The 27,707-nt window shown below is 44.5% G+C and overlaps 1 protein-coding gene across 1 annotated transcript in view; it reads right to left on the bottom strand.

Annotated features, from left to right (window-relative positions):
• KDM5B (lysine demethylase 5B) overlaps nucleotides 1–27,707 on the bottom strand; it is a 47,680-nt gene that overhangs the window by 19,263 nt on the left and 710 nt on the right. Inside the window, exons 2-12 of the mRNA XM_050327101.1 lie at nucleotides 16,506–16,583; nucleotides 15,209–15,331; nucleotides 14,172–14,342; nucleotides 10,468–10,602; nucleotides 8,387–8,480; nucleotides 7,185–7,288; nucleotides 5,714–5,872; nucleotides 5,063–5,182; nucleotides 4,447–4,605; nucleotides 3,811–3,992; nucleotides 693–855 (exon numbers count right to left, since the gene is read on the bottom strand). Of these exons, the coding sequence (XP_050183058.1) occupies nucleotides 693–855; nucleotides 3,811–3,992; nucleotides 4,447–4,605; nucleotides 5,063–5,182; nucleotides 5,714–5,872; nucleotides 7,185–7,288; nucleotides 8,387–8,480; nucleotides 10,468–10,602; nucleotides 14,172–14,342; nucleotides 15,209–15,331; nucleotides 16,506–16,583 (1,488 nt within the window). The remainder of the gene's footprint in view (nucleotides 1–692; nucleotides 856–3,810; nucleotides 3,993–4,446; nucleotides 4,606–5,062; nucleotides 5,183–5,713; nucleotides 5,873–7,184; nucleotides 7,289–8,386; nucleotides 8,481–10,467; nucleotides 10,603–14,171; nucleotides 14,343–15,208; nucleotides 15,332–16,505; nucleotides 16,584–27,707) is intronic.

The following is a 27,707-nucleotide window of genomic DNA, read 5'->3' as shown; positions in this document are numbered from 1 at the left end:
AAATTGGGAACCTTGAAGTTCATACTGCTGTAAATGCTGTAACTCTGCTGGGGCTATGCAGTCAGCATGCAAGCAGGTAGGTCTTCCTGCACTGTTCCATTTTGGAGGCTATCAAAGCATAGGAGACACCAAAAATTTTGCTGCTTTTTCCAGATTTTCCTTTTAAGTCCCAAGGTCAGCTCGTCAAAAGCCAATTCAGTTGTAAAGGGACATAATTCCCATGAATAATCTAGTATGGAATAAGATGGAAACTGATGAAAAAATGTTTTTTAAATACCTAAGGACTTATCCAGGAAAAATAAGAGGATGTGGATGACAAATAAAGGAAGAATGGGGTTTGGGCCCTTGACAGAAACTCTGAAAATAATAAAAAAAAAAGGTGTCTGATTGAACAGACACACAAGAGCTCCTGCCATTGTTCCAAAGGTTGAGCCTAAACCTTCCAGCTGAGACACAGAAACAGAAATATCCAAGATGGATCTCCAGAGAAGAGCCTGCCAATCAATTCCATAGGCAATGATTCCACTGCCCATCTGTTCACACTGGCACATTTTACTGGATAAGGAAGGTGCAGCACACACAAGGAAACCACCACACCATCTCTGTAATAAAAGTGGCTTCAATTATCAGCTTTTGAGCTCCAATCAAAAGAGGGTTGGGTTTGGGGAGTAGCACAGGAGTCCGACACATACAGGCACCCCGTGGGCCATCAAAGTGTTGGGGTTCATTATGGTGACAAGTTGGTGCAAGAGATCTGGCTGGGACTCAAATAGCTCTGGAGCAAGTTTCTTCATTACATCCTCCAGCTGCTCAGCTGCGTACCCTGGGGCTCCATACCACGTTTTAGGCTCCCCCCTGCAAGATTATTAAAAAAAGTTAAAATGTAAGCAATCTTTAAGTTACATTTTTTTTTCAAGTCTTCTGCTTTAAAACACACACTACGTCAAAAGAAGGGCACATCACCGGGAAGGAATGCAAAGGTTCTGTACCTTCCTGAATCTTCACATTTGACACAGGTCCCTCTCGTCCAGACCTGTTTTTTAACTGCCTACGCTTCTGAGCAGGTACTTTAAATATTCTAGGGTGGGGGAAAACGTCTCAAGAAGTTCTCACTGAAGTCCTGCTGATTTCAGCACAATTTCAAAGCATAAGCTGCTTCTCTTTTCCCATGAACACTTAAACTCCCTCTTGGGTTTAACAACCAAAGCCAGTTCTTTCTGTCTTGTGCTTAACTGCCATAGAAGCAACGCAGAGGAAGTAGAAATCAAACTTCCAAATTATGCAAAAGACCTCAAGGGGAAAAAAAAAAATCCATATCCAGAGGAGGAAAAAAAAGAACTTTTAGCACCAGCTTAACCCAAAGCAAGCCAGCTGAGAGAATTAAGGTGATGCAGATGTGTTCCAGCAGATAACTCTGTCAGGCTTACACTGGCACTGGCTCGCTGCAGCACTGAGATGAAAATGCCTTCAGGGCCTTATAGAGAACGAGGTTAGAAAAGGTCTTTAGAAAGGAAAACCGACAAATCACCTTATCCCAGACTCCTGAGGAGCTGGCAGAGTAAAACCAACCCAACAGTGTTCTTTTTTGCCATTAACCATGATGCAATTGGGAGGATTCCAAAAGGAAGGAGTGAAGTGTGAATCCAGAAGCCTACCCTTCACCCCTAGGAATCCCATCCCTATCCCTGCTATCCCTGTATTCACACAGCCCCTGTGCTGGGGAAGAGGAAAGTCAGCAGGATGGGCTGTGGAGGGGGCACTTACACTGCTGTCACAGGGAGAGTTGTTGGGCAGTGTTAAATCACCAGGCAGCCTTGGAGCTGGGCACCATCCTGGAATAACTGCAGCCTTGGAGCTGGGCACCATCCTGGAATAACTCTGCAGCCTTGGAGCTGGGCACCATCCTGGAATAACTCTGCAGCCTTGGAGCTGAGCATTGTCCCAGAACAACTGCACAGATTCATGAAGACCAGCCACACATGCAACTAAAAACCCTCCTGTGTCCAGACCCAACACTGGGTTAGCCAAGAGTTAGTTCTGCTCTTTGATGTGTGTCAGCACCCAGGAATGAGTGACAGCAGATATGAACTGTGCTAAACCTGGACCAGGATACTGGAACTGGCTGTCTCTGGACCTCAGGAGAACAGGTAAGAGAGAGAAACACAATTGTACTGAGGTGTTGAGGTGCCAGCTCTAGGGACCAGCACACTGCAGGTGGATGGAGGTGACAGTTCCTTCTGCACTGTTACCTGACTGCCCCACATCCTGCCTGGAGAAATACCTGCAGCAACAATGGTAATTCTTCCTCTGACCAGGACTGACATCTTATTTATTAGTTTCTAAGCCTCTTCAGAAGCAGAGATTTGATTTTTTCTCCTTTTACCATTTTTATAACTAACACAGGACTCAGAGTTCTGCAGGAGGAGGACTCTGCTGCTGCAGCCTGGGTCACTTGGGATTCGCTGCTCCCAGTGCTGCACCAGGACATGGGCATGTGGGAGCTCCTCCTCAGCACGTGGGAACACTGAGGATGGACACACCATCCCTAGGATTTGCCAAGAACCAGTCCTGACTTCTGGAATCTTCAGAGTTTGCAGCAGCAGGTTGTTCAGACCGACTGCTCTGGCCAAGAACAGCTTTAACCTCAACTGCACATTCCCCTCCAACAGGCTAAAACCCCAGACTTAAACCTCTCCATTGAAGGGAAATAAAGAAGAATATCTGCAAATGAAAAGATGCCAAGGACTTTCCTGCTGGAGGATAAATAAATTGAAAGCAGGTCAGGAAACTCTCACATGTATGTGAATGAATCATGTGTGTGCACATGCATGTGGACACACTGAAGAACCTTTCTGGCCTTGCTGCAAACACCAATGCAATTTGTTGCACATTATGGAGGGCATAAAGTCATTCCAACAGCAGTGAGTGAAGCTCTCCTAGAAGAAATGAAGGTTGTACTGCAAACAAACTCCTCTCCTGCCCACAGTTTTCAGCCTGACTGAAGACCCAGACAAAGGGAGGGGAAAAAAGCAGCAACACATGACAAGGAAGATCCTTTTTACCCTGTAATCCTGTCACTCCTCTACTTACCCTCACTCAAACATTTGTTTTAGTAACAGTAAGTACCACGAAGTGAATTAAGCTCTTGGACTGCCCTACAGCAGCAGCAATTTCAAGGAGCAGCAACTGAATAATCAACCAGAAAGGACCCACTGAACAGCAGCTGGGAGGTGGGTTTACCATTCATGGGAACAAGGAAAGGCAAAGACCTTGAGGGAAAGAGGTTTCAGGAAGAGTGGCAAGAATAATCCAGACTCCAGAAAAGCTGTTGTAAGGTGAGAAGTTCAAGAAATTCAATCTCTTTAGAATATCAAAGAGATGGCAAAGATCTGTCCTGATTACACCTGACAAGTGTTGGCTTGATGAGAGGATTTATGACAGCATGATCCATCTAACAGACAAAACATGCTGGGTCTGAGTTGTTAGCTGAAGTTAAGATGATTTCTTAAAAAAAAAACTCGCATGGTTTTTAGTTTACACTGAGCATAATAAAACACTTGATGGAGTATCTGCTGCATCTCTCATGGATTTTTAAAACTGGGAATGGATGTCTCTTTCCAAAATATGACCTCTTGTCCAAAAGCAAATCAGTGTAGGCATTACACTGTCAAATTTAACCCTGCTGTGACAGACCAGCAATGCTTACTCTGGCTGAGCTCTCTGAATCTGGTTTTAGTCTGTTAATTAAGAAGCAGAAGGGGAAAGGAAAGGGAGATTGTTTCCCAGGCTGGGTTTACTCCTCAAACTCACCAATGCAGATAGTTAATGGAATAGCTCCAGTGGTCTTCTATATGCCAACAAAAAGAGGAAAAGCACATTCCTACGTACAGCCAGGGCAATTTCATCCCACAGATGTCTGCAGTGATGTGAGCAAGCACAGACTGCTCCATCACAGGCATGTTGTTTAAATTCCAGCCACTGTCAAGGTATTCCTGAAAATCAAACAGAACAGTTGCAGGTTTACACAACAGGAAGTAAAAAGCCCAAGAAAATAAAACTGCTAAAGAGCAACAGAAAAAAAGGACATTTTCCAACTGAGGAATATAAGAAACAGGTCAATGAATCAAAGATTAAATTCTTCATTGTCTTTGCCCCTGTCACAACCCTGACCTGACCTGCTTTGTTAAAATGAGACCTTTTTTATTTGTTTGTATTTGGTTTGGAAGTTATTTATTGACTACTAGGATAAACCTGTGGTGTTGGATGTCTGATCACAACAAGTTTTATTTATTCAAAACCCTGATATAACTCTTTTTTTCCAAATACTCTGCCAGATACCCAAAACAAACACTTTGCAAACCAGTTCCATTATTGTGCTTTGAACCAAGGAGCCTTATTTAACAAAAAAACTGCAATAAACCATTCCCAGCGAACTCCAAGACCTACCTCTTCTTCTGGTCTAACTTTAAACTTCCCACCCCTAACTGGGAAGCCACTGCCAAACTCCTTGGAAGCAATGTCAGCTCCATATTCCACAGTCACATCCTCTTCAATGGTACTGACAAGTCTCCAGAATTCCTTCTCAACCAGCTCAGTGGGGACCATCTGGGTGTGAGAAGAAGAGCAAGGAGTCTGTACTGAGGAATCAGTGGAGAAGAAGAATGTGCATCAAAGCTGTCTCAGGAAGGAGCCTCCATTAGCTTGGAGCCTTTCCCCATTTCAAAACTGTTTCAACAAGAGAAAAAAAACCACAGCAGTTTCCTGGTTCCAGGAAATGCTGCTGCTCTGTTCTCTCAGGAATGGGTGACAGTCAGAGAGCTCTTCCCTAGAGACACTTCTTCAAAAGTGGGAAGAAACAAACAAAAGCACAAGCAGCTGGTGGAACAAAAAACCACGACATCAGCCAGAACCAGGATTGGCTGGCGTAAATGAGAACATCTGATTTGGGATTTCATCCCCTTCAAAAATCAGAATTCTTCCCTCCCCTCTCCAAAGATCCCTATTTTAATGAGCACACAAAATGAACTCTAGGTGACAGCCCCAGGGTAAGGCAGGAACATACATGTACTGGCATGTTGAAATAGTCTGACTTGAAGGCATCAGCCATTTCCCCGAAGGTGCGCAGGGTGTAGTCTCGTGCCGCTTGTTCAAACCCAAAGGCTTCTTGAGGCTTGTTACACTCCTGCAATTGCAAAGGGGATTGTTTCTGTGTTAATACAACCCTGTGCTCATAATTTACACAAATGGGCTACTGTGATAGCACGTGAGGGGTAAGGAGGCAGGACACCTCGCTGAAATGAAGTCACCGCCCCAAGGGTCAGAAGAAGAAATGCTGTTTGATTCACTAAATCCCAATATTTATTTACTTATAAATCTGCATAAACATTAATGAATTAATATGCCTAATTTCTCCTTATTGCAGTAGAGCTATGCAGAACAAGACCCATGGAGCACTACACTGAAGCACCCAGCGAGACTCCAATTTCAGGCACAGAGGAAAGGTGCCAATTAAGATGTTCTTCCAAGGCACACCAATTTTTGGCATTAAGTGACAGCTTTCCAATTTGAAGCACACCCAGTCTTCATTTTAGCTTTACCTCTATCACTTTGTTTGCACAACCTTAAGTAACAACAAACAGTATTTTCAATTTCCACGATCGATCTTGAAAATAATCCACAAAGTAACCTCTGGCCCAACAGTTTGTCAGATTACCTGAGCCAGACACTGGGGACACCTCCAGTCCCCTTTGGGGACGTCATGGAGGGGTGGAATCAAACAGAAGGTGTGGTAACTGTCATCACAGCCATCGCACAGCAGGAGCCGGTCCTCGTCGTTCCCGCTGCCACACAGGAGACACACGTACAAATCCACCTGCAACACAAAATTCCAGAGTGGGGACGGGAGCACCGAAGGGAACTCTCATCTGTGACGTTTCCCAAAGCTTATTGCTCCACTTTATCTCTGCAATGGAAATGCGACAAGCAAACACCAGATAACTCCTGTAAAAGTTTAAATACTCCTCTCCAAGAGCTGCAAGCCCTTCCATGTGGGGTTTTTTTTTTCCAAATGCCGGAAGACTTGACTCAGTGCCAGAATAGTTCACATCAACAGCACTGTGCCCTCAGCAGGTATAACCCAACAGCTGCTGGGGGCTCACAAACCCTTCTCCTGTTGGTGTGCTCAGGTGTTTTGTTCCCCTCTGAGACCACGTGGCCTCAGAAGACAGAAAGAGGTTCCTCCTCTTTTTTCCCCCAGAGAAGGCACCAACCTCCCAGGAGAGCTTTGGGCAGGGGGGCAGCTGTTAATTGTGGCAGAGCAGCTCCTGAGCCCCAAGGAACAAGCACAAGCACTCCAACCTTGGCAGGGCTGCCTGCTGCTTGTCCAGTATCCCACTCTCACCAGCAACAGCCTGGAAAGCTCTTCCCAAACCCAGAACAGAGCTGTGAGGACAGGCAGACCCTCATCTCCTGCTCCTCCCCACAAGCCTTTTCCATGGGGGACTGGTGGTGTCAGGCTTCTGGTATTTGCCCTCTTCATTCTCAGCTACAGGTGTGGATTAAATGAGAAGATGTTTGGTTTAGGAGGGACCCAAGTAGTGGCACAGGCAGAAAGAATCTTGGCATCAGCTTCTCAAAAGTGGGACAACTACCAGTGCTTTCAGGTTGGGGTTTCTAGGAGGGGTTTCTCTGGTGGTGTGTGGAGAGTTGGAACAGGAACAGGGTTGGTTTTTTTAAGGTGTATTTCAATAATAAAGCTTACAGTTTAGTGCTGAAATTGGGGAATTAGGGAGAGCTGTGTGGAAGTGCCACAGCCTGCACTGAGCTCCCCTGAATTAAAGAGCAATGGGAAGAGATCAGGTCACACAGGAACCACTTCCACTGGACTAAACATTTCAAAATGCTTATTTTGAGACTGTACCTTGGAGACAGAAAACAAGTTACTTCAGTTACAGATGATGGTGAAACTTAACCATCCTGTCATTTCCAGCTCTGTAAAGCCAGAACCTTTAGCAGTTTGGATATTCCAGCAGGCACAGACACTGCTGTGCTTCACCACAGGGTTCTGGGAAGAACACAAGAGTCCTCAGTGTGACAGAAATGCCAGGAGGTTTCACTACACACCCCAGAGAGACCCAGAAACACCTGCAATCCACACACACAGCAAGAAGCCAGGGGGTACTCACAGCATTGGTGGGTTTTTTAGATCTGACTTTGGATTTGTCCTTCTCTGGCTCCCCAGGAAGTTCTTTCTTCTCAGGGAGTTTCACCAGGCTGCGCATTTCCTTGTCTGGGCAATGGGGGAAAAAAAGGAGAATATTGCAAAATGTTTCAATGCTGAGCATTCCTTGTTACTGTCTGATTTATTTATCACTTGTTAGACTCCATCACACCAAGTTATTTGCTGAATTACTTGTTATCCCCCCACACGTTTCACTCAATATAAGGTAAGATTTGAACCCCTGTAGTTGGTGTTACCTGAAAAGCCAAGCACGACACCATGAGCCAGCACTGACTACAGAGCCCACACTGCCTATTTTAAGTCCCATTTCAATTAATTTAAATTAAATTATGAGCAGATTCATAAGCTAAGATTTTGTTTCCACGTGGTGTTAATAAATGTTGTCAAGAGTTTTTCCTTCTACTCTTGGGGAGGGGGGAAGTTCAGAGACTCCTTGAGGAAAAAAAATCAAGTTACAAAACACCTCAATCTAAAAAAATTTTTGAAAAAAAGATTTTGAATGAACAAAGGAGACTGACAGACTGCTCAGGTAATTTAAATTATTGCACAGTTGTAAATGGTCCCTATATTTATTTAGCCAAATTATTTGTCAACAAGCTCATTGTTCTGTTTGATGGCATTAAATTTTGCTTCTCAGTCTGAAATGATTATTTCTTAAGGACAGATAACAACAGGTTTGGAACTGTTGATAGAAGCAATTCAATCATATTGTGGGAACTTTATCATTAAGCTTAAAACACAGCATCATCTTTTGCCTCCATGAGCTTAATTTCCTGATTTCAAATCCAAATTCTTTGCCAAAAGTGTCTGAAATCTGATACATTCTTAAAAGAGTTTCCTCTATTTAAAATACAAAACAAATATGGCTCCAACATCATTTCCAATTGCTCTGGAAGGGACACCCAAGTTTGAAAAAGTAGGTTTTTTTCAATTGGATGTATCTTCTACAAGAAAAACAAAAAAGCACTTCCAACCCTTAAAAGAGCTTTTATATACCATCCAATTTTTAAATTAACAGAAAGTTGGTGTTTTGTTTTGCTTTTTTTAAAAATATTTTGAATAGTTCCAACTGCTGAATTTAACTCTGGTCTTAAAATGTGTTTGTACAAAGTAACAGAAGCTGCATTCAGGTTGTGTTTCACTCACCACTGTCACTCTTTGGAGGGGCACATCCCATCCTGCGTCTCAGATTGTGAGTTCTGGCTTCTGGAGGGTCAGACTCAGTTTTAATATTGGTTGCCTTAAAAAAAAAGGGAAAAAAATAAGGCAAGGGGGACTCAGAGGCTCTGCAATTAAACCCAGAAACGTTTAATACTTACAAAACAACAAATCTAAACAGACACCTGAAGTTCTGAAACAAAGTTCTGAAACACCTGTCTTCAATTATTTACAAATAGTTCAGGGAGAAATAATACAGGGAACAACACTGGAGATTTGAAAGCAAATCCTACCAAAAATCCATGCCAATAATGATACCAGGCTTTGGGTTTGCTGCCAGTGGGACCCAAAATGAAGCAAAGGAACAAGGAATGTTTTCTCCTGACTGTTTACTCACCAGGTAAGAAGGGGCAAGGTAAAACTCTGTGTGTCTCACAACTGCAAGCTAACACTTATCCTACAGGCCAGGATAATTTGCAGTATTTCTCTGTGGTTCACTTCTTTCAAAGGTTTATGATCAGCCTTTGAAAAGCAGGAAATGTCAAACTGGCAAACATGAGACTGAATTTAAGATTTACAGTTTAAGACCCTGACAAATCCTTGTTTATCTCAAAAAGTTGGGACACGAGAACAAACATTACTCCTTTGCAACCAGGTCAGAGCAAATGACAGCTGCTTGGAGCTTCAATGTTGAATAAAATGGATTTAATCACTGTGGCTGACTGCACTGAAATGGAACAGAAACGCTCACATTAACAAATCTCGTGGAAATTATTGTCCTAAAACACTGCAGCTCCTTGCTAAGCCAGTCAGTCCCTGCTGCTCAATTGAGCCTGAGCACTGTGTGTGTTCAATTCTATTCTCAATCAAGGATTTTTTTCCACAACAATTAGGTGCATGACACCAGTGGAGCTTGGGGCAAGAGCTGAGAGGGCAGGTTTGCCTTTTAGTTAAGGATGGGCACATAAAAAACGTGCCCTCTTTGTTAGTGCCATGTGACACCACTGCCAGAGAAACAGCTGGAATTTCAGTGTATATTTTTGCCCTGCAGTTAATCCTTAAGGGATCCATGAGAACAAGCATCCTGTAACCACAGGCAGACACTCCAAATGGAAAGTTTCAGCCCAAACTACTGAGGTTTGCTCAGAATCACAAATCCACTTGTAGCCAGGTATTTGAGTGGAAAAGCTTTAGAAGCCCTTAATTGTAACTCATTAACTAAGCATAATTACAGGCAGAACTTGCAACAACTAAGCTGTACTATTGGTACTAATAAAGACCAAAGACTAGAACAATGGGAGTTAATAAGAGTCTGAAACGAACCGTGACCTTCCCAACTCATGATGTCACCACTAATCAGACCCTCTCCTGGGAATATCCTCCCCTTCTCTTCATCTGCTCAAACAAAAGAAATAGGAACTCTCTGGAGACAGGATCATCAGGCTGGAAAGGCTGGAGCCACAGTATTACTGTTTTCCAGCAATAAGGGAGACACAGCATGATCTCCTAAAATATATCTTCATAGAAGACAGTGAGACATAATCAATACATTTTATGCTTATCCAAATAAATATTGTTTCTTAAGCACATTTAAGATTGTACAAAACCACATGGACTTCACGTCATGCATTTTTCCCTTACATTGCATGGGTAAGCTAATTCTATCAGAATTAGCTAATTCTATCAGAAACTGATAGAATTCAAGAGTGAAAAATGAAATTCAACAATGCTAATGTTACATCAAAACCTTCCCTGCTCCAACAGCAGCTCGTGAAAGATGTACAGAAACCTCCCAGCACATTTAAAGAAGAACTGCAGCTCACTGGCTGACCACAACAGATCAAAGCTGCTTCACTTCCAGAACTTGTCACCTGCATTTTAATCCAAGAGCCCCACAGTATTTACTACCATCACACACTCCTAAACAGCTCCCACAGCAGAGCCCCCCAGGACTCCACACCTCAGTAACAACACAACTGTTCCAGCACCAGGCAATTCTGAGCCCGTTTTTTTTCCTGATTTATGCCTCTATCAAAGTCGAGGCTGTGCCCCCCGAGCTGGGCCCTCACCTCTGCCGTCAGGCGCTTGGCTCGGCGCGCGGGCGGGCAGCTCTCGGACGGCGGAACCGACTGTCTCTGGGGGATGTCGTGGGGTTTGTACTCCTTGTCCTTGGTGTCACTGCTCAGATCCGGCTTCTGCAAGCACTAAAAGAGACACAGTTTGGTTACTTCGCTTGTTCTGCCCTCACCTCCGACACAAACCCCCGGGCAGAACAATTTCCTGGCTCGTGGGAAAGAAGGGAGAGAGGGCTCTGATGATTACTGTGCTGAGCTAATAGAACAGCGTGTAGGACAATGGTAGAATTACCTATTTGAATAAGCTACAAATTCACTTTTTCCTGCCCATTTAGTCACTGCAATAACCATAATAAAGGATCTTAAATAAAGCTGAAGTCTTCCTTTAAGTGTTCTGAGCACTAAACATTTCTCTATGTGAAATCCTAACCCAAACCCCTCTAGCAGATGGGGCTTTTTCAGACTGGATCACCAGCAGTGTCCTCAGGTTGCACTGCTGTGATGCCAACAATATAAAAGTAAATTACAGCCTATCAAACATCCTTGTCCTAACTGAAATACAGCCTTGTCCAGTGGACACTGCTGGAGCTCCCTTCTTCCATGTTTTGGAGAGGACAAGTGCTCCATGAATTAAGGGCAGAAGAGAAAAGATGCAAAACCAGTTTTAGTTCTTTCAAGTTGCTGAACGAACATATTTAATTGCTGAAAAAAACTGTGCACATTTTTGGCAAGAAACTGAATAATTAATAACAATTCCCCGTTTGTCAAGCCACACAACACTCAGTAACAGCAGACAAAATGTAACAGTTTTTAATGAGTGAACAACAAATCCTACAGAAAGAAAAAGTCTCGTTGTCAGGAAGTAATTCACAGGAATTGCTGGATCCACATTTCCCCTGTTCCTGTCAGAAGCATTTTCTCAGCAAGAGGGAACAGTAAAGAACCACTGCAGTGGTGTGAGGATGATGATACTCTATGGACAGCACAGAAATCAGACTTTCAGGAACAAATGACAGCCAGAAGGGGGGATGGAAAAGGAGGAAAAAGTGGCATTTTAGAATACAAGTCTATGCTGAAAGAATGATATATTTAAAAAAATCAGTATCAGTCACAGGCAGCAGGATGAGAAGACCTAGAAGTGTAAGCCCTGTCTTAAGGATGAGAATTCCTCTGAACCTCCTTTACTCCTGCACTGAGCAGATCAACTGTCTTCCACCAAGGACACAGATGACATCTCTCCAGTTCAGTCCTTCCCTCTCCCAGCCAGCCTCTGGCAAGGCTGAGCTTCTATCAACAATTCACCATAAGCTCATCCCATGCACTGTGATCATCCTCTTGCTGTATTCCAAGAAGATGGCTGCACTTATGATCCTTGAACTCCCAGTGGTGGCAGAGAGCAAGGGGAAAGCCCACCAGCTGAAGCCATAAAGGAGCACCTCCTTTAGCAGACAAAGAAGGACAGAAGGAATGTCAAAAGATGGGGGACAAAAAAGGGATGCAATTTATCTCCTCCAGGTTTAGGTGTTTATTAATAGTAATTAAATTGGAGTAATTTATGTATAAGTTAATCAGTCAGGCTCCCTGTACTTGCAGAACACAACTGGTCTACCCCTACTACTTATCCATGGAGGGTAAGAACCACCACACTGCAGAGGTGCTCATTTTTCTCCAGGAACAATAAAGGGTGCCCAGAGAACTCTCTCACACTGACAGATCTTTATTAGAGGCACACACATATAAATCTTTGGAAATACGAAATCCTACTCAGGCCACTAAAGCCTTAGTTTGGAAAAGAGACCAGACCCACAATTACTGAACCAGCTGGATTCACTGAAAAAAACCAGGAGCAAGACCATCTCCAACCCCCCAAAGTGTAGCTGGAGATGATTGTTTAAGTCATCAAACATCTGGGCAATGCATCACAAAAGATGCACTGACAGCAGATTCCAGACAGGGGAACATTTATCCCTCTGGGCACAGAGTGTGACTCTGCAGTATCACACAGATGGTTGCTACAGGTAGGAATGTGAGGTCCAGAACCAGTACTGACAAGTTGAGTGCAACTGCTCTGGACACAAAACACCCAAGGCCTGTCTAAGCCAATCTTTCAAGATAAGAAAATAAACACCCCCTGTGAAGAGTTGCTTTGAGTAGTAGGAATTGGCTGATTTCAGGAATTTTTGCTCTTGGAGTGAACAAGAGCTTTAATAAAAACATGTTATTCCCGTCCATCCCCCTCTGAACAAGCTCCAGAGAGTTTCACTGTTTCAGTATGTAGATAGAAATTTCTCCAACTGGGGTATGTGTCAAAATAACTCCTGAAGCCAGTTTAACATGTATTTAAACCACACAAACAGTTAATGCTATGCTCAGATCTGGATTAGATTTCAGTTATGGCACAGTCATCAGTGGAAACTACACCATTCCATATATTCTTCACTTTTGCAGGGGGGAAAAAAGAAAAATCAATGAATATTTCAAGCACTACCAAACAAAGAAAAAAACGTAAATCAAAGGAATCAATGAATGCAAGCACTAATCTTGTCTGGATGATCACCCGAGCTGCGTGAAGGGCTTCTCTCAAAAGGCTGTTGGTATCACAAGGAGGAAGCATCTCCAACTGACAGCTGTCACATCCAGCAGCTCCAGCTTCTCCAAAAACACAGCTCAGGTGCTTAGCAAAACACTGAACAGACACACAATAATGCCCACCTACACAAGAAGCATTGGAGAAAGCATCACTTACTGAGAACACGTGGAAGGGAGCCAAAAAGAATCTCACCTGAGGTTGTTCCACAATCTGTTTTTCACTGGGAATTGATCATCACTGCCCAAACAAAAAGTCTAATTCTAACCTCTCTGAACTTATCTCAAATCCCTCCCTCGTTTCTGTAGCTTTGTGTAAAGGCCTGTGTTGATTTCTGTACACAGAGACAGGCTTGTAACAGGATTAGGGCTTTTATTGCTTAAAAAAGGTCAACACTCCTGTCTTGGAAAGATCATCATGGAAAGAACATTGCAAAGAAATAAAAATGGATGTTGGCAACTGCAACCTATTTTGGTTTTCCAAATAAATGACTACTGCTCTAAAAGAGAAGGCCTATTCCTCATCAGAGATTACACTCTCAACCAACCCTGAGTTTTGGTTTAATGGTCAAATCAAGGATTGATGATTGATCCAGGAAGATTTAAGCTCGGAAAGAGTCACAAGCCACACTGTCAGCCCCGCTGCAACAGCCAGGACACGTTCTTCAACTTGTCACCCCTGCCACAACTCTGCCATGGTCTGCATAGCCCCTGGGTCACTGGGTATGTGACACAGACCCACAGCACTTGTTCTGGCACAGAGATGGACCTGGGATGGATGTTCCATGGATTAGCAGCACTTGGCATTACAGAAACCGTTACAGGAAGCCTGAAAGTGTTATCAGGAAGCTTCTGTAAACTGCAGAGAGAAAACACAAACAGGTGGTGTTCAAAGCAGGAGTGAGAGCTTACCTTGAAGACTAATGCTAAAATTTTTACTTTTAATTAAAAGTCTGCCCATGGCTTTCTGAACTGCCTTGATCACCACCACACGCAATGCATCTGGTCACCTGCATGACACCAAGCACGAAATGCAGCTTCACAAACATCCCAGTAATTAAAAGAACCCTGACAGAGCAGCTGGTAAATGAACTGGGCTCAGGGTAGCTTACCAAGAGACTGGCTCCCGACTGGAATAAGTTGTAGGGGTAGAGGATTCGCTCGTAGTGTGCCCGGATGTGCGAGCCCACGGCTTTGCCAGGAGCAAAGCCCATCCTCGTGGCTATTTTGGTCCATTTTCTCTCCTTGCAAACGACATCAAATCCTCCTTGTTCTGCAACTAGCTAAAAAGTGAAAATAAAATGCTTATGTATTTCATGCTCATATATTTAATAATGAAATTATCAGTGTTTAAGGAAAAAGGACGACACCACAACTGGCATTTTAAACCAGACAAACACAGATTTTTAAAAAAGCCTCACAACACATAAAAGTTGTTTTAAGGCAGTAACTGGAATATGTAACACATCACCTATTCAGGAATTACAAACAAGTCAGTGCCTGTGTTTCATGTGCAAACAGTCCCTCAGCCCACTGTGAGAATTTTTTAGCTGCTGTTTGTCACTTTGTATCCCAACACAGCTTTCTAGCACAGGACACTCAGTTCTTCTCACTGGAACGAGTGCTATGAAATGAGCTCAAACAAACCCAATAAAAACTCCCCTAAACACAAAGAAAAGAGAGAGAACATACCCTTGGGGGTCAGAGGATCCCATCTCTTACTATCACAATACATGAATTTCTCCAGAAGTTTAACAAGTTTCATCCTAAAAGTAATTGGATTTTTTTTTTCTCCTCACATATTTCTAATGGAAAAATGTTTCTCTCCCTGCTGTCATCGTTCATGAACTTTTTCCAGTTAAGCCTAAGCTTATTCTTGACTTGTTTACACCGAAGTTCAACTTTAAAGATGAGCTGGAAATTTAACATGATCTCCTAGTTCACATGAGAATTTCCATGATAGCATATTACCTACTGTCTTTCCATGATAATTTATTATTATTGTCACATTAGCTGTGTTAGCTGAAACAAAGAAATACTTTCTCCAGCTTAGGTACACCCCAAAATCTCCCTGACCAGCTGTGACACCATCCCAGGAGCTGAGGTAACACAGCAGCTTTTCTGGATGAGTTTTTATAAACAGTCTTACTCTATTAAGCTGAAATAAATCCAAGATCTTCCTCTCCACATGTGGAATTTTCAGCGTGCATCCCTGAAGCTCCCAAAACTTTGCAATCTGGTCCAGAAAATTCAGTTTTACACGAGTTTGGGCCTGAAAAGAAACAAACCAACAAGTGAACTGCCTGGCTTTGCCCTCTGCAAGGGTCATTTGCATTTCTCCCTTTTGTCATCTGAAGAAAAATAAATTCTGTGTCTTTTCTCAAGTCACTTTTTGTTCCTTTTTACTGCACTGAGAAAAGTACTATCTGAGAACAGCCAAGCAATGCTAAAAACTCCCTAAATCAGCTGTATTGTCAGGATTTATTGCATTTATTACATTAATAACTGTAACAGTTCATTGCAATTTGGTATTTGCAAGAAAGCAAAAATATATCAATTTTTACAAAAATACACTTTAGAAGTTTTGTTCTGTTATCCCTTCTCACTCCCAGCTGTATTTGTTTCACTTTTAAGGATACCAAGGGGTCAGGGCAGGGAAAGCCTGGCTGGTTGCACAGCAATTCCCTCAATAAGATCACTGCACTGCTGTTGTGTTAAATAGCAGTAACTTAAATTTTGATACATTTTACTTTCATCACATTTTCTATTCCTCAGGTAAAAAACAGCCACGTTTTCCTGTAGCTTGCCTGTAAACTCCAGGGAGCTCTGAACAGCTTGTGGTCACACAAATCCCTCTCTTGGCATCCCAAATCTGAGCCCTTCCTTGACATTTCACAGGACTTTAGAAAGCAAGAATCAGGAGAAAAATCAGTCCCAGAGTCACCACCATCCCAACTGGTACCAGCACCGAGCCAAACCAGGGCTCCTCACGCTCCCTTTCCAGTCTCAATTCATGGAAGCAGTGAATGAAAGTGCTTGTGAACAGCAAAATTTCCACCAACCGAATCCAGATTTTGCAATTGTTTCTTCCAAAAGGCCGGTTATTTTTAAAGCACTCCAAGTGTTTAATCTCTTCTCCTTTTGAAAGATGCTGCGTGTGTGCAAAACGCAGGCACGGATCTGTGGCAATGCAGAGTTTGAGTTTAACCACTTAGAAGCGCTTCTGTGTGAATTCTGTTCCTTTAATGAGCACGAGCTTTACTTTTTATGCACGGAACGTTCCGAACGAGGTTCTGAACCAGATGAATTTCTGGGCTAATTAAAAACCGCTGTTCAGAGGTCCCGAGTGCTGTCAGCTCAGGGCCGATCCTCGGGCAAACAGCACCTCTCAAAAACACAGTGGCACGTTTCAGGGAGCAGAAGCAATGCCCAGCTTTCCAGTTTACCTCCAGTTCATTGAGCCTCTGGATCCGTGGGGTGAAGTGAAGCTTGTCGACGTCGCACGCGAAGGGAGGCTGCCAGTCCTGCAAAACACAAGCGTTCCATCAAAAGACCAGGGAAAGGAAGGAAATTTCTCTCTGTGAGTGGCAGCCAAGAGCCAGGTGAAGCTGAAGCACAGAACAGGCTCCTGGAGCCCCCAAAGGCTCCAGCACACAGTGGGAAGCGGCAGTTGGACCCCAACCCATCAGCATCATCCACGCCGCATGTCCCACCGGGGCTGCTCCAAGTGCCTTCACGGGGAACAAGCCCAGAGAGCAGGAAGAGGGAGACAGATCGACTGAGTGTCATTGTCTGCACCTTAAAATATTTCCCAGTGCCTTTAAAATAGGTAATGGAGCCACAGAATCAATTATATTTGGAACTAAAGACCTGTCCTGCACCATGAGACTCCCCGGAGAAGCCCTTTAAGATCCTCGAGTCCAACCCTCAAGCAGCACCATCACAGTGGTCACCACTAAACCATGGCCCCAAATGCCCCTACACATCTTTTGAACACTTCCAGGGATAGTGATTCCACCACTGCTCTGCAGAAAATCACCTTGGCTGCAAACATTCAGAAAGAGCTGGAATATGACCAATTAAAATAATAAAAAAAGGAGATTATTATTACTTTGATAAAATACCTGCAACTGGTAGTGTTGTTTATAAACACAACTATAAAGCCATTTTATCTTTCAGATCTCTGACATCTATCACACAACGCTGGGTTTGGCAATACACAGATTCACAAAACCAAATTAGATTTCATTTAAACTTGACAGGAATTTATTGCATATAAAGTTATCTTATTATCACTAATTACAGAACGAAGATAATGCACAAGAGAGCTACTGATAGTGGAGTAAGGCAAGAGCTTTGCACCAGGAAAAAAAAATACCTTTCCCTAATGTTGGCAGCAACTGAAGTAAGACCAGCATCATAAACACAATATTTGTTAATTTAGCAGACACAGAGGATATGCAAACCAGCATTAAAACCAACCATAAATGGTTTGCAAAGCAATTTTCCTACAGAACAAACAAGACACAAGAGTCACCAAGAGTGTGGAGAACCTGAAGAGCAGATGGACACCAATCCACAGGCTTTATCAAGCTTGGGTAGACTAATCCATATCTCAAAATTGGTAATAAAAGCTTTCTGATCCCACAAGGCACTTGCAGCACATCAAGACTTGACAAGGCCAGTTGCAATTAAAATCTGAATCGGAAATTTAGACAATGGTAGGGGGTCGGGATGGCAAATTACCAAAAGGACACTCAACCCTCAAAGAGTGGATATTCTTCTCAATTATTTTCCTGCTTTTAACCACAAGCCTAAGTCTGGTGCCCAACAACATAATGTTTTTAAACACCCAGTGGCATTAACCCTTCTTTCACTGCCCATTTTCTTTGCCAGAACACCAAATGTGATGAAACCGGCAAGTCTGACAAAGAGAATGTTGGATATTCTTTCCTAATATCCTGCCATCTGATGAATCATTTGTGGTCCTCAAGCTGTAAGATGAGAAGCACAACTGGGAACAGCTGGGCAGGATTTGAAGCGCTGTGCTTCAACAGGACAAATCTGACTCTCAAGCTGAACCAACCGGTTACATCATTAGTCACAACTCCAGAGTTTGTACCAAAAAGAGGGAGACAGCAGACAGGCACCCAGTCCAGGAGGGGACACAGTGGTGATGACACATAAGAGACATGCTGGGGACCAAATTAAATTGCCCAGAGGAGAACTGCAGGGTCCTGAGAGCTTTGCTTAGGCTGGAGTAAATGAAACCAAGGGGGCTGTGCTGCCTCACTGCTTGGCTGAAGAAACGAGCCAAGGCTGTCCCCAGGTGGGCCCTGCACTCATTACCCCAAACCAGGCCCTCCAGTTAAGGCTCTGCAGAGATCAAGGAACAGGAATGAAGTGAACAGGAGCAAGGACTGAGCTCACGTAGGCAATGACGCCGCCGCTGTCACTGCCACCGACCCACGCCGCGCTTCAGGGCATCGCCTGCAGTCACTGCACTGGCAGCACATCAGGAACACCAAGGAAAGGAGGGGAGAGCTCAGGAGACTCCTCTGGTCAGGCCACACGTCCCCTGGCACAGGCTGAGCCCAGGAAGAGCCCAGAGGAAAGCCTGCGTGCCACTGGGCACAACAGGAGGAGCAGGATCCCCACCTGCTCCTACAGGTTCTGGCTCATGCTCAGACCAAAGAAATCCAGCTCCGAAGGTGCCCAGGGCAGACACAGCCCCAGCCCCTGGCACACAGCACAGAGCAGGCTGCTCCTCTGCTTATGGAAGCAAATGAGGAAGTTTATGTGCATGATCTCACACAAACACCTCATTCACAGCACGGCACCCGAAACAACCTGCTCCAGAATTAGCTGATTATCTCCATGATCTCCTATTTATTACTGCCTGGTGCATGTCTGGGGACATTTTTTTCCTCTTTGGCCAAACACACTGGCTCTGGCAAAGCACCAGTTACCTGCTGCACTGGAAAGAGTAACATGACTCCAGACAACACAATCTGCCTCAACAGGCATTTCCTACACCTGCAGTTTTTAAGTTGACTGATACCGAATGTCCAACACGCTCACCAGGATGCCCGAACGGCTCATCAGCTGTTTACAAGAGATAAGCTTTGGGAACTCCTTTTATTAAATACAGCACTTTCAGTAGGTGACTTTTCAGCCTCTCAAGCAGATGGGTTCATCAGCCAGAAACAGACATTTTACAGCCTTAAAAGTGTTTAACTCGTAGCAAGAAGCAAGTCATTGCAAGGGCTTCTGCTGTGAGATGGTAAATTTGCTTAACGAGAGGGAACACTGGATTGACTCTGTTTTCTGAGGTTTTTAAGCAGGTATCACAGAATCACAGAATATGCTGAACTGGAGGAAACCAACAGGGATCATCGAGTCAAACTCCTGGCCCTGCACAGGACACCCCAACAATCCCACCACGTGCCTGACAGGATTGTCCAGATGTTCCTTGGGCTCTGGAAGGTTTGGGGGCTGTGACCACTGCCCTGGGGAGCCTGTTCAGTGCCCGACCACCCTCTGAGTGAAAAACTTTTTCCTAATATACAACCTCAACCTCCCCTCTCAGCTTCATGCCATTTCCTTGAGTCCTGTCACTGGTCAGGAGAGTGAAGATATCGGTACCTGCCCCTTGTGAGGGTATTGAAGACACCAGTGAGGTTTCCTCTGTCTCCTCTTCTCCAGGCTGAACAAGCCAAGTGCCCTCAGCTGTTCCTCATAAGGCTTCCCCTCCAAACCCTTCCCTGTCCTCGTGGTCCCCTTTGGATGCTCTCTGACAGCTCAATGTCTTCTCTATATTGTGATGCCTAAAACTGCACACAGGGCAGGAGATGAGGCTGCACCAGTGCAGGTGGAGCTGAGGGAAATTAATGCTATTTGTAATATGTCAGATTAGATTACTATAAAACCACTTTTGACTTCACGAACACAAACTGTGTCAGATGACACTGTCACAGACCCACAGGCATTGACCATCTGGAGAAATGACAGCATGTAGCAAACAGTCCATCCTGACTGTCACAGAGTCATTTTAAAGGCGCAAACAGTTTATTTTGGAGCATCCAAACTATTCAAAGTTGATCCAACCAATAAGGATAATATTAATCTTTTTCTATTCCACAGTATGGCAAGTTCCTCAAGCCCTAAACAAGATGCTATCAACCCTTCTTTAATAAGTGTATTATTTACTCAACAAAAATCCTGGACACATTTTGAAGCACAACTTACCAAGACAAATGTGACGCTCGCTCAAAGGAGCGTTAAGGGACATTTGTGTGTGACAGAAATGCCTTTATGCACCTTGGGAAAGCAGCAGCACCACGAGAGGGAGCTTTGTGGTGCAGGGCTCGTCTGCAAAGCTGCTGAGCTGCATGAGGAGCTTTGCTGGGGAAGAGAAGGGCACGCACCCCCCACCTGTGCAGGCCCACTTCCCTTAAGATCATGGCTGGGAATCTGAGACTCGCCTTGTCATCCAGCTCCTCAAAGGAACTGGTCTGGATTTCCCTGTTTAAAACAAATATTTTTAAAATGTTTGAAACGTTCAATTTAAGTGTCTTCCAACAGCCATGCTGAGTGCTAAGGTTAACTCCACACAGAAAGCAAGAAAACATCAATTTCCAAAAAATCAGGAATTTTTACACCTACCCCCCCTACCCCCAACTCTTCATTTGAAGGGATTCCAAGGGAATCCAGCCTCCAAGGGAGACAAAAAATCCTGTGCTACCTTAGCCTGCACTTGTCATAAACCTGACATCAAATACAGGCAAAAATGAGAAAATTTCAAACTCTTCTATAAACTGCAGAGACCAATCCAACTGTGCAGAAGACGTGCTTTGAGGATCTTCCCAGTATTTCAAGTAGTAATGCAAACTACAAATGGTCAACACAGCTATTTCTGTGAGATTTCCATATTCCTGCTCCCAGCTCAGCTGCTCCAGGGATGTCAGGCTTCAGAGCATTTCAGCTGGCAAACCCTGCACCTCAGCCAAACTCACAAATGAAAATTTAACCACCCCCGCCCCTGTGAATTCAAGGGAAGGAGGAATTACCACTGCCCCTGGTAAGCTGCTCCACAAGTTAGTTAGCTTCAGCTTTTCTTCCTCCCTTATCCTCATCTCCTTTTTAACCAAATCCCTTGTCTGCTGGCTGCCCAAGCAGCTATTCCTGAACCCTTCCTGGGAGCGACACTTCAAGCCATTTCTCAATAAACAAATATCTTTTTGCTTCTCTTTGCAGAACCAGCTTACCAGTCCCGCAAATAAAGATCTTTTTTTTTTCTCCCTCGGGCTTTTTCTGAAGTGTCTCATGTTTTTTCAACATCTTTTGAAAACTGCAAGTAGCGTTTCACTTGCAATCTCTCCCATGTCAGACACAGAAAAAGACATCGCTTTTATTATTTTGCCAGACAGCAGCTCATAGTAAGATCCAAAGGAATATCTTAGCAATTCTTGCCACAGAAACACGTTCATTGAGGGAACTGCAGCCATTCCCCGCTTCCTGGGATGCCCACCCTGCGAGCCTGACCTACATTCTTTGTTCCCACATCTCTGATCTTGCCTTGGCAAAAGGTGTTCCACGATTGCTGCCTCGCTCGGTGACTCAGGAGGTCCCTCTCAGTCTCCTGGTTTTATGACTGCATTAAAAACACCCTGGGAGCTCAGATGGCAGAATCCACACAAACCCATTACTGCCCGGCAGTGGGTCAGCCATAAAGCTCCCATCTAATGGCAACTAATCCCTCTCTGACCCTGTTAGAGTTGGGAACTCCAATCATCAGCTAACCCAGTTTGTGGTGAGCAGTCCTTGGTGAACAGTCCCTCCTTGGCCATTTGGAGTGGAGGTGATTTCCCAACGAAACCCCCGCATTCCTCCTTGCCAAGGAGGGACAGTGGGTGCAGTAACACACCGTACACACAGCAGCTCTGTGCCCTCTGCACAGCTGGAACTGGCAGCTTTCAAACCCAGATTTTACTCCCAGTGTAACTGAGATTAAAAGAGCCCTGAATTTCCCGTCCACCAGAACAGAAGCAGAACAGCTACGGACAACTCTGCCAGCTTCACCTGCAGAGCCCCCTCGGCTGCTCAGGCATTCCCACCACCCACTGCCCTGGCTGTCCACAACCCCCTTCCTTTGAGCTGCTCAGATCCACTGTCCCTGCTAAAGCACCTGATCCCAGGGAAGATCATCCACTGTACGATCCCACAGGTTCTCCCTAACTTTTGAAAATGCTCAGCCTGCTCCTGGACGTGCACGGAGCATTCCCCAGATATAACCCAGCCATTTGGCCTTGAGAGGAGGCACATTCTGATGGATACACGGGCGTGGATTGGTTCCATCCACTGGCAGCTTTGGTTTCAATGCTGGGGAGGGGAGCTGTGCTTGGTTTTAGACTCAATTCCAGCTTTTAGCTAACTGACTGTCTCAAGTTAAAAAAAAACAACTATAGAAATTCTATCTATGCTATTCTTGCCCTATATGGAAAGTTCCAGACTAAATGGTTTCATTTTAAAATTTTCAATGAGCTGAACAGAGTGAGTGTTGAAAATCCCTCACTGGAGGAGACTGAGGCAAGGAGAGGAAACTCTCATCATCCTTTAAGCACACCCCAATGTTTCAGTGTTTCTGAAGAGCAGAAACCACACTATGGTGACCACAGCAACGCTGCTCACAGCCACTGCCATTGGTAAAATAAATAACAAATTAAAATAACACTCCTTTTGCATGTTTTCTTGCTAAATAAAGATAGAGACCAGTAAATAACCTACTCTGAATTCACCTAATTCCACAGTACAGCCCCTGTGATGAACGTGGCAAGTTCTTCATTTAAAGCCAACATTTCCTAATGACCTTAAGTGACTGATCTGTTTTTCTTCCCAAGTTTGACAGCAGGAGAACAGGAACCTCAGCACTAAATCAACTCTTCCTCCCTGAAACCCCATCCATTCTTGATCCCAAAGTGCCAGAAGTGGCAAATCCACCACCACATCCTTCATTTTCAATGAACCTGGCCCACTCTGAGCAGGACCTGCAGCTCAGTCCCAGCTCACCAGGACTGACAGACACCACAGCACCTCTGCTTTCTCCCCAGGAGCTCACTTCTGTGTTGTAATCAGGTTACCTCTCTGTTTTCTTTTTGATAAAATCAACTGGATGAGCCTCTGTGTATTATCAGAAGTGAGGGATCATCACCATCAGCTTCCTGTTTCAGACAAACTATCTCAATCCTCTGCATGAATTCCTGTTTCAGCAGTGCTTTGTTTCACAGCTCCAGGACCAGGAGACTGCCAGAATCTCAAGCAAGCTGCTCCAGAAGTGAATTGGTTTTTTGTTTTGTGTTTTCTTTATCTCCATTAAAAAAAAAAAAAAAATCAAGCAACCAGCTGAATGAGCAGCTTGAACAGACTTAAAGAGGTTTAAACAACATTTAAATCAATGTGGCTCCTCAAAACACGTCCCTGGAGCAGCAGCTCCAGTTCTCTCAAGCCCTGGGCTTTTGGGTTTCACCATTTAGGCTTTGCTAAGGTTAAATTTCTCAAAATTCACTGACCTTTCTCTGTACCCTCTCCAGTTACAAACCTTTTTGAAGTCCTCCAACAAGTGCAGGACCCTGAATGCAAAATTTTCTTCTCTCGTGCTACTAGAGGCAAAATCTCCTTATTTGTCACCAAGACACTCCAGAGCTGCATTTACTGCTCCATCCAGAGCTCCCATTCCACCATTACACTGCTATCCACAGGTATTTTTCTACACTCCTCCCTCCTCTAAGATGCTCTGTGTTCCTTTCTTCCACAGGTAAACCCTCTCATTGAGTCCTATTAAGTGATTATTGTTTCATAATAGCCATTGTTTATTGGGCATTTGGGATCCCTCTAAAGCAACTCCACACTCCATTCACAATCATGGATTTTTTTTCTTCTAGACTGGTAGTAAAAATTACATACCCTTACCTTGAGGTTCTGAGACCATCAGGAAAGGATCCTTCATTAAAAACACTCATTAACAGCTGAAATAATTTGTGATCCAGTATATTCATTTTGCACAGTAACGATGTCTATAACTAAAATATCAAACACAATTAATTTCTAGGCCATGACAACACAACCGAATTAACCAATTATGTGGTCCCATGGAAAACAATGAAAGTAATTCAACCACACCAGTGCTCAGACAATTGTATTCCATACTATCACCTTCCAAATTCCAGGACTAGACAGGATTGTTCCAGCCATTTTTCCACCCTGGAGTGAGATGGGGTCAACTCGTGCATCCATAAAGAACTGAAACCATTCAGGAAGTTAATTCTCCCTGTCCTCTTGAAAGTTCCCCAGCATTCACTGAAAACTGACAGTGAATAATTTCAATAACTCCAGTGTCAATTCCTTCCAGATTCCAGCTGGTTTGGGATACTTGGAAGCCTTAACAGTACTTCTTCATATGCACGTTACTTAGAGCAATGAAATTCAGCTTCAATTTTCTCAATTTTCATGCCTGGCCTTGGGAAAGTCATGATGTTTCTAGTATATTGTACAATATTGTGCATTCTGAAATGGATTAATATGGTAAGGAAGGCTTAAGTAATCATTATTTGTTACTTCTTCAAAGTAGCAAAGCCATGACACAGTGGAGTGAAGGCAGAGTCCATCCTCAAGGAAGACTTGGAGCAGTTGATGCCATCCCTGCTCCACATTTTACCTTTTATTCTTGAAGTTAAACTTCACATTTGCTAGACTCTTTGCTTCCATTAATTACTCTTAACTACCTACTTCAAACAACTACTCCATTGTCAAGCAACGAAGCAATTCTTCATTTCCCTCTCCTAAATGGCCTCACTGATTTGCAGAGCTATCAAAAGCTTCCAGAAGGTAAAGCCACCCCTTCACAGGCCAAGTTTTTGGAATAAACTTAAGTTTATTCCAAAAATAAACTTAAGTTTATTTCAAATTACCAGAACACCACGAGCTGTCAGGATCTGTGCCAAGAAAGGAATTGAACATTTGATGGTTGGGCTGGCATTATTTTAGCTTAAACTCTGCTGGGTTTAAAGGATGAAGTCCTAATAAAGGATATTTTCGGTTCATAGAATAAAATTCCAACTACAGAACAGGGTGTTGTGGACTGCAAGCAGGTTGTACCCCATCCACCCTCCTGCATCCAGCTCCCCTCTCTGGTCCATCCAAGTTTAAATTCCTATTTGTTAACTCCCAGGGAGCCCAGCACTTTGCTGCCAGTGCCTTCTCGTGCTCCACCCTGCTGCCAAAAACCCACGGACAGCAGTGCCAGGGAGTTGGTCATTGCTGTACCCTCCACCACACAGTCACTGCAGCATCTCAGCGTCCCCAAATAAGAGCAGAACTCGAGTCACTGCTGATGACTGGAACAAACTGAACAGGAATGAAGAGGAAGAAAGCTTCCTTGAGTTCTCAACTGGAAACTGCCCTGCAGAAAAGCAGAGAAAGTGCTGCCCCCGGTCCTGGGGAGCCCAGGAAATTCTCCTTGTGTGCTCCAGTGCTGGAACATCAAAGCCATCTTCAGAGGAAGGACTTTGCCATGAGCCAGTGGGGAAGCTGCAGATGGGCACCACCACCACGTTATTCCATACTGCAGCTCAGACACAGAAACACAAATTCATCTGCTGACAACGGCCCAGCAGAGTTCAAACTAAAATAATGCCAGCCCAGCCATCGCATTTTCAGTTCCTTTCTCGGCACGGATCCTGACAGCTTGTGGTGCTGCCTACCTGCTCCCCGGCACGTCACCGGACTGCGCACACCAGCGAGAGATTCCCTCGGATGCAGGAGGATCCCAAACCTCAGCCATCACCAAACAAGCATCCGCTGGGAACACACCTACTGTTGTGCAAAGGGCAAGCGGTCTGTGGCTCCCAGGGCTACAGACCCCTCGATCACACCGAAAAGAACAATAACCGAATATTCACTGCGGCTCCTGATTGCAGGAGGAAGGCCAGGAACTACGTCAACTTACAGGCTTTTCTGGGCGCTCTGGAAGAGCTCCCTCTATGCTCCAGGCCGCTGAACCAGCCACGCAATTCACGAGCCATCCCAGGCATTATCCAGGGGAGAGAAAGCCACGGGAGCTCAGCTCTCCCCAAGCCAGGCTCCACGCAACTCCCGGGTGCTCAGCCCTCAGCAGCTCCAACTATTTTCATCCTGCTCCTAAATAGGCTCAGTGAAAGAGCTGATCACACAGCCAGGCAGGTCCAACACCTGGTGCAATACCTGCCTCTTCAAGAAGAGGAGAGGAGAGTGGCTGAAAATGCAGCTGCAATAAGTAATTTAGTCCATTGGAGGGCTGTTGATTTATAATCTCCGACAGGTAACAGAGCCTACATGAAGCTTTCCTATAAGCTTTTGGCTTTTTACACAAGCGGCCAAGAAACAGATGAGGTTTTTTTAGATGAGGTTTTTTTTTAAACAAATCACAAAAGTAAAACAAACAAACAAACAAAAATAAAAACAAAACCAATAAAACACCCAAAAAGCAAAAGAAAATTCTGTTCGGCTCACAGCTGCTAAAATGCTGTTAACAATGTACAACGCAGAAAGATCATTCTACTCAAAGATATTACAGAAGTTCAGTGGTGACTCTGTAACAAAAACCATCTTCTCCCTTAAACTCTGTCAGCATCTGGCTGCCCTGCATGAAAAGGGGCACTGGCACATTCTACCGGGGCACAAATTCAGGAGTGCTCTTAACACTGCAAACCAGGACTCTTCCTCCAGAGGGCTGAAACACCTTTCTCTCCAGCGAGAATCACGTTATTCACTCCACTACAAACATTTCTGCCACCTCAGACACTAACTCAGCAAGTTACAAGTATTTTAATTCGGAAGGAAAAGGACGGACACCAATAGGGACTCTCAGCAACAACCAACACACCAAAGCGAGGAGTGCGTGTTTCTGAACGTTATTTCTTTGAACTCAAAGTCTCCCTCGCAAAACTTCACTCTGCAGAACTGTTCTCTCTCAGTTTGCCCCCTTGCTGGAGCAGATTTGAACTCAGTGCCTGTTCAACATTCGAGTTGTTGCCGTCATGTTAAACTGCCTCAACCCGGCCGCACCAGCCCTGGACCCGCACCACCCTCAGCTTAGGGAAAGAGCAATTCACTCAAAATAAGGATGATTCACGCATCGTTTAGTTACATTTTTTACCCCGAGAAGCCCCTCTCCTCACCAGTGCGGGTGTTCATCCCTTTGAACAAACTAACAATTCTGACCACACAAACTATGGCTCTAGGATCGCCACAGTATTTCTCAATAAATTGAGCCGACCAAGAAAAGGAAACCAGAATTCACGCTCCAATTTTGAGCTCACTACACCATGGGCCGAGATGACGATGATGAAGATGAAGGCTTATTACTCTTCCCACTGTGTATTGCATTCTAAAATGGTGGCCATGTCTGTCTAGGCTTCAGCTCGCAGAGCCACCAGCCAAACTCACGGCGCGCGGAGTTTGGTCCTGTCCAACTTCAGGAACAGTTCCCCGGGCTAAAACTGAGCCGCGGCCGCGGCGGGGCCGGGGGAGGCGGCGGCGGGGCCGGGGGCGAAGGGGAGCGGGTCCCCCCGGCCCCTCACGGCCACAATGCCAACATGGAGGGCAGCACCCCG

The sequence above is a fragment of the Myiozetetes cayanensis genome, unplaced genomic scaffold (genome assembly GCF_022539395.1).
Source record: "Myiozetetes cayanensis isolate MyiCay16 unplaced genomic scaffold, myiCay2020 scf32, whole genome shotgun sequence".
In the NCBI taxonomy this organism is placed as follows: Eukaryota; Metazoa; Chordata; class Aves; order Passeriformes; family Tyrannidae; genus Myiozetetes; species Myiozetetes cayanensis.
Note: the sequence above shows the minus strand (reverse complement) of the source record. Positions and strands in the feature narration are given on the sequence as shown.